The following is a 6,842-nucleotide window of genomic DNA, read 5'->3' as shown; positions in this document are numbered from 1 at the left end:
AAGGGAGCTTCATGCAGCAGACCACACACACTCTGCAGCTGACCTCAAGCATTTTTAGAGGTGATTCATGCTATAGAGTATAGTTAGAGATTCCCATACTGATGTCTCAGAGGGGGATATAGCTCCTTAAAATACCCTCATATAAAACCTTTTCATACCACTTTCTTGGAATTATGGGAGATTACTGAAATACTTTCAAGGAAACTACGCTTCTGCACTTTTGGTGCAGAGAAAACTAAAGTAATATATGTATTTTTTAAAGCAGTTTTTTAACAAGTGTTTCTCATTCACAGGAGGCCTTGCTGAATGAAGACTTGGGAGTATGTAAGAAATTAAGACAAATAAGGACATGCAGATGTAAAACTATGACAAATAGACAGGACACATGACCTCCTGAAGGTAAAGCTTGGACCTTTTCTTTTTTTTATTTCCACGTGCCAACGTTGCTTCTATGCCAGAATGTCACTATCCGACTGCAAACATGGGAGCAACACCCAAACGGACCACACTTACAGCCTCCACAGCTTGCCCTGGACCAGGGACTATGGAAAAAGTCAGATCAGGACATTGTTTGACTTCAGGCGGTTATCACTGACGAACCTGCGGAGCATCTCAAAAGTCAAAGTGGTTAGCTTTCTGATGGGCTTGACTCTGATGTTCCTCATCATGGCTTCCCACATCCTGACGTGGGACAGGAAAGGGCTTTTGCTCACCCCCCCACCCTCTCAGCCTATCAGACCTGTGGTCGTCCCGACCGGCACGGCAGCAGCTGAAGTTTCATCCGAAAATAATTTAATAGACATGAAACTGCTGGTGAAAATCATCGGCTCCAAACTGGAATACACACCCAGGAAGGTGCCTGATGAAAAGGATGTTGTTGGAACGAACTCCCACGTAAGTCTTTGGAAAATTGGTCTGACTCATTTTTGCTGTACATGAGTGGGCCAACTAAAATAAAGGATGTTTTGTTATAGTTCCAGCCTGCAATTATGCAATGATGTCACTCAAATGATATGCTGACGTATGATCATTCAGGCCACACTGAACATTTTTGAATAAGTGACCATTTACATTTTGTTGATTAAAGTGAACAGCAAAAAATAACAAACACCTTACAATCAACCAGTAAACTCCTCTTTGGTGAAGCTCTTAATGACCAGTTTTTGTTGAGACTGACAGAGGTGTTGATTCAACTCAAAGTTTGCAAGGCTGTTAAGTAATATCAGGCTACAAGTCTCACTAAGTGCTGCTAACTGCTGACTGCTGTTGTTATGTGCTAATGATCTGTAATTCTCCTGTGTTCGGTGTATGTTCTCATCCTGCTTCTCCACGTTACCCAAAATCATTCTGCAGTGTTTATGACTGCGGTATCACGACGTCTGACAGTTACACTGTAAATCACAGGTACAATGATAACAACACAAGTGAGTCAGTAAGCTGAATACCAATAAGTGGCATGTGTCAGTGTTAGACACACACATATCTAACTGAGTTGTCAAAGCAACATAATGAAACTAAAAGTGGCAAAATCATGCCATATGACCCTAAATTATGGATGTTTTGATGCTTTCTATGTCACAAGAACTTGTAACTGCTGGTGTGTGTAATTCAGTGTAATGAACATGAATTCAAACAGCACAATCTGCTGTCTTTTAGTTTCCAACACCAACACCACAACTTGCAATCTTCACAAGAAGGACACATTTGACCAGTTTCACCAAAAACACGACGTCCTTCTCATGGTGGGCTAAAGTGTAAAGGGGCTAAAGTGTATTGCCGTTGTTCCAATCGTGTGTTTTTAGTTTTGAATTACAGAGTAACTATTATTCTGACCTTGGAAGTGTCTTAGTAGAGCTTGTCTATGCAGGTGCTAAATTGTTTCCGTCACCCCTGTGTATTGCTTGATTTCGTTTTGTTCCTCTCTGCAGTTGTTTTCTGTAATTCCTCGCCATTTCCTGCCCGGCATCAAAAGCCCTTGCTGGTATGAGGAGTTCTCAGGTGAGCTCAGCACTGATCCATACAGGAGGAACCACTACGCTCTGCGCACAAAGAGCTTCAAGACTGTGTATGACCACCTGAGGACCAGCTTCCACCAGCACTTACACCACAGTGGTGGCAAAGTGTTTCGTCTGCGCTGCTTGCCGTTCTTCTACATTGTCGGACAACCGAAGTGCGGCACAACAGACTTGTTCTACAGGCTGCTGCTGCATCCAGAGGTCAAGTTCAACACGATAAAGGAGCCACACTGGTGGACCAGGAAACGCTTCGGTAAGTCATCAGGAGATGGCCGGTGTTTCCAAATGTTTGGATGGTGATGGTCGAGGCTAGCTAACTGAGGGTTAAATTCATCCAAAGGAAATAAATGGATGGCAGAAAACACACTGATTTAGAATAGAGCTGCAACAGTTAGTTATGCTTTGCCTGGTCACATTATTGTACATTTTATATTATTGGGTTTTGGACTGTAGGTTGGACAAAAACAATACATTTGTGTTTTCTGATAATTTATAGACCAAATGATGAATCAATTAATCAATCAAATGAACCCATTACCTCCAAACCGACTTCAAAGCTCACGGAGATCAGTTCCAATTTACTTGCTTATGATATAACATACCGAAATTGTAGGCTTTGTAAATGTGAAATTAGTCAACACAGGTGATCATGGAAACTGTCTTTTTCATGTAACCCTTCAGCATATGTAAAAAGAAAAAAAGCTACAAAAATATATGGTAGAACTATGTGTCTGTTGTCTGCTTGTCTGTCTCTATTCTACTATTTTCGTGCATGCAATATCTGTATGTATATTGTTTGTGCATGTATGAAATTTGCAAAATGGATTACATTCTTTGTTTCTGCGGGTAGACTTCTCATTCTTCTCCAGTAAATAAGGCTTTTCAGTCAATATGATTGAACGCTCATACAATCCATGAAATATATTTGATTGTAAAGAAGTCTATAAAAGTATACATAATGAGTGTCCCTTTGGTGTTCCTCGGTGTGCAGGTTATATCCGTGTCAAAGATGGCTTCCAGGAAACATTTCCAGTGGAAGATTACCTGGATCTGTTTGACTTGGCAGCCCACAACATCCAAGAAGGAATCAGTGGAAATTCATCTGGAGACCACCGCGCACTCATAACAGGTGAGCACATGTGAAAGTGTTTGTGTGTGTGGTTTGGTATCGTTACCGTCCATTGTGCATCAGATGGAATGATGTGCTGCCTTTTATAGTTTTCATTTGGTGTTTTCTGAGGACCAAATTGGATCCCGACCATGAAGTCTCTTTTCTTTTCCTTTACTTTATTGGCAGTCCTCGCTCTTTTCCAATGGATTCCCCACAAGTGGCTCTGACCTCAGAAGCACTACAGTGGCGCTCACATATTCTAGATAGTCTGTGGCCTAAGAGAACAATATTGGGTTTTTAGAAGTGTGCACAGAACTTCAAACGCCCATGAATGCTGTCACAACCATCTTTATTCCTTCTCCGTGCATTTGTGATGATAGATGAGGTTGGCTCAAACTTTGGGCCTGGCACAGAGAGACAGTATATAATATCCCTCCAATAACTTGAAGTTATTACATTTTCAGAATAAGCTAGTATTGATTTTTTTTTTTTGAAGGGCAATCCTTAATATAATCTTTGTTTTGTAGGTTTTCTTGTATGAAAATGTGCTTCTTGGCTTTTGGTTTAAAATTTCAAAAGTTGCAACTGCAACGTCACAAATATCTCAAAGTGTAGATTTGGAGCACATCATGTACAGATAAGGAAAGTGTGTGCAACATCTCTTACATATTTTGGTCTATACAGTTCAGTTAAACTTACATTATGCCTACTCGCTACATTTTAAATTAACTCTTGTTACCCAAGGCGATGCTCAGCCTGCCGATGTCTTGACAGGTGAAGCCAGTGCATCCACTATGTGGGATAACAATGTCTGGAGCTATCTTCACAAAGACATGGAGGAGACGGAGCCCCCGTTCCTGGCCCAGGACTTCATCCACACAGTCCAGCCCGGTGCCAAAATCATCATCATGCTTAGAGATCCAGTAGAGAGGTACTGTGGGGAAAACCAGCCACAAGTCCGCTTGTCTGGATGCAGATGTGATTTTCAGTTTACATTGCTTCAAAAAGATTTTCCTGCAGAGCATTTTTGTTTTAAATCATAACTCCTATTCTTTGTCCAGCAAAACGTCCTTTCGTAGTTCCAACTGGCTTTCTTTCTGTTCTCAGACTTTATTCCGACTACCTGTACTTTAAGATGGCCAACAAGTCAACAGAGGACTTCCATCAGAAGGTCGTAGAATCTGTACAGTTGTTTCAGTCCTGCCTGTCTGAGAGGTCACTGCGATCCTGCGCCTACAACACCAGCCTCTCCAACGCCATGCCGGTTAGCTGAAATGATGTCCTCACGTCTGACTGTCTGAGTTTACAGAAGAATAACTACAGTTCTTATAACTACAAACCTATAAAGACAAATAACGTATTTCCCTTTTGAGACTTTCAACCTGTTCTTCTGAGTGGTTGTAAATATAATTTCATCGCTCTCTGCAGGGAAGAATACAGCCAACTGACCAGAGTCGCTTCAGACGCTTCAGCATATATATATATATATATATATATATATATATATATATATATATATTCTATCAGGCAGCGCTCCCTCAGGAGTAAGCTGAGTTATGAACTGTGTCAGTTGTCACCCATAATCACAACATGTCAGTGACGGGACTGATATTCAGCTCGACCTGAAACCATTGGAACAGAAACAGAATCAAACTAAAACATTCAGAAAAACATCATCATGTTTTTTTTGTTGACATGACTCATCTGTTTTGGATGAAATGAAGATGAGGGCTTTCAAAGTGTGTGGCTCTCTTCTTGTGAATCACAGCACAGTGTCTTCGTCTAGTGATGCACTACGGTGCCCTCTTGAGGACTCAGAATGTCGGTGCATCTCACTCTTGACTTTGCCATTCAATAAACAGGAATTAAACATTTACTTTAAGAGTGTGTCAGACTTTGAAGGGGCACAAATGTTTGTACAAGTATTGCTACAGGTGTGGGTCACAAGTTTTTGGTGTCCCTATACTGAACATGTCTATTGTGTATCCTGTTGGTTTGTTTCAAACTCTTTTTACAAAATGTTTTGGTCTGATCTGCACATTTAAACCGCCATCATATCAGAATGAAATACTTGATTTATTCATTTATTTTAAGCAGTTCATGTCCCAAATAAACTAGTCATTATAGCTTTATAAAAAAGTTACTCAAAAAGCAGAAACTAGTGCATTTGTTTGGAATTACTTGGACACTAAGGACAGTGTAGGCCTCAACTCAAAAGACACTACAGAGCCCATGTTGCTCATAATGAAAGTGTGTGAGTGTTTACATTATTTTGTCTACCACCTGCACATCTGCTGTTGACTTTCTCTCACTGCATGACACTTTGAAGACTTGCTTCCTTTGTATTTAACAGTTGACCTTGTAATCAGCAGTTGATGAAACAATCTCACCACGAGAGACTTATGATGTTTGCTTATTCCGATTTTTTTTTTTCTCCACAGGTGAGGCTAAACTTGGGGATGTACGTTGTCTTCTTGCTGGACTGGCTGACAGTTTTCCAAAGCGAGCAGCTTCTAGTTCTTCGCCTCGAGGACTATGCAGCCAACTTCAAAGTGACAATCAAGAAAGTTTTTGATTTTCTCAGATTAAGTGCGTATCTTCCTGGCTGTGTATTTATGTGTTTGTTTCTGCCTCAAGCCTTCACTTCTGTATCATTAAGGACTCTGACATCCTCCCTGCAGGTCCTCTGTCGGAGCAGGTGGAGGCAGCACTGTACAAACGGCCCAAATCCAACACCCGGCGGACGGCAGACAGGAACCTGGGTCATATGCTTCCAGCCACCAGTGACCTCCTCAGGGGATTTCACCAACCCTTCAACCATAAACTGGCCAGTGTGTTGAATAACAAAGCCTTCCAATGGAGTAATGCACCTGAAGAGGCATGAGCGTGCACGAGAATGTGGATGGCTGTGAGTGAACCAGAGCAAGAAGCTAAAGAAGCAATGCCATAGATATAAATAAATGTATAGTGGGAGAACTCATAAAGGTGTATAGTTGTATATGGGGTTATATGAAGGTCTGAATAAATACAGATTTTGTTTGTAATATTTATATGCTCTTGAAAGAATGTGAGTGACTCATTGAGTCAAGATGATGATAATGAGAAAAATAAGCTGAATTAGTGTTGTATGCTTGTACAGTGTTGAATTACATTTTTATCACTGCTGATTAAAGTCCACGAAATGGAACGCAAATTCATTAATCTAGACGTCTGGATTAAATATTTCAATACAGCAGTTGAAGTTGATGTTCTGGGATTAGTCACAAGAGGGCACTAAAATACAATATTCTAGTCGATCAATGTCCAAACGCTCCACAGACCTGCTGTGATACAATACATGTAAATACAGCAATGGCTGTTTAAGCTTCTCTCCAAACAGAATAATTTCCTTTTGTAAGTTATGAGGATTTCATATACATTATTAAGTGCCAATGTGCATCACGTATGGTACATTTAAACTTTAAAAATCTTTAAAAAAACAAACAAATACATTGTAACCAAACCAGGCAGATGGAGTCCTGGTGATGTAATAGCATAGCATGCAATGAGCGACCTGATGACCAGACTCCACCTTACAGGATCCAGGCGGAACGCTGCAATCAAATTCTTCCAGGTGATAATAATTGGATATATAATTAGATGTATTTGTAATCAGTTGTAATAATGTATAGAGAAAATCACATTGCAATTTAATGCTTAAAAAATAAATATATATG

The 6,842-nt window shown here is 40.4% G+C and overlaps 1 protein-coding gene across 1 annotated transcript; it reads left to right on the top strand.

Annotated features, from left to right (window-relative positions):
• Positions 1–459: 459 nt before the first annotated feature.
• LOC306747216 (carbohydrate sulfotransferase 15-like) lies at positions 460–6,308 on the top strand (the record flags this gene model as incomplete). The annotated part of the gene is made up of 7 exons (XM_079230245.1): positions 460–894; positions 1,929–2,268; positions 3,007–3,144; positions 3,901–4,057; positions 4,234–4,390; positions 5,568–5,715; positions 5,808–6,308. The coding sequence occupies 7 exons, from the start codon at positions 460–462 to the stop codon at positions 6,008–6,010; spliced, it is 1,578 nt and encodes a 525-aa protein (XP_079086371.1). The 3' UTR covers positions 6,011–6,308.
• Between the last annotated feature and the right edge of the window lie 534 nt (positions 6,309–6,842).

This window comes from Taurulus bubalis (assembly GCF_910589615.1).
Source record: "Taurulus bubalis genome assembly, chromosome: 14".
Classification (NCBI taxonomy): domain Eukaryota; kingdom Metazoa; phylum Chordata; class Actinopteri; order Perciformes; family Cottidae; genus Taurulus; species Taurulus bubalis.
The sequence above is the reverse complement of the archived record's forward strand: the minus strand, read 5'-3'. Positions and strand labels throughout refer to the sequence as shown.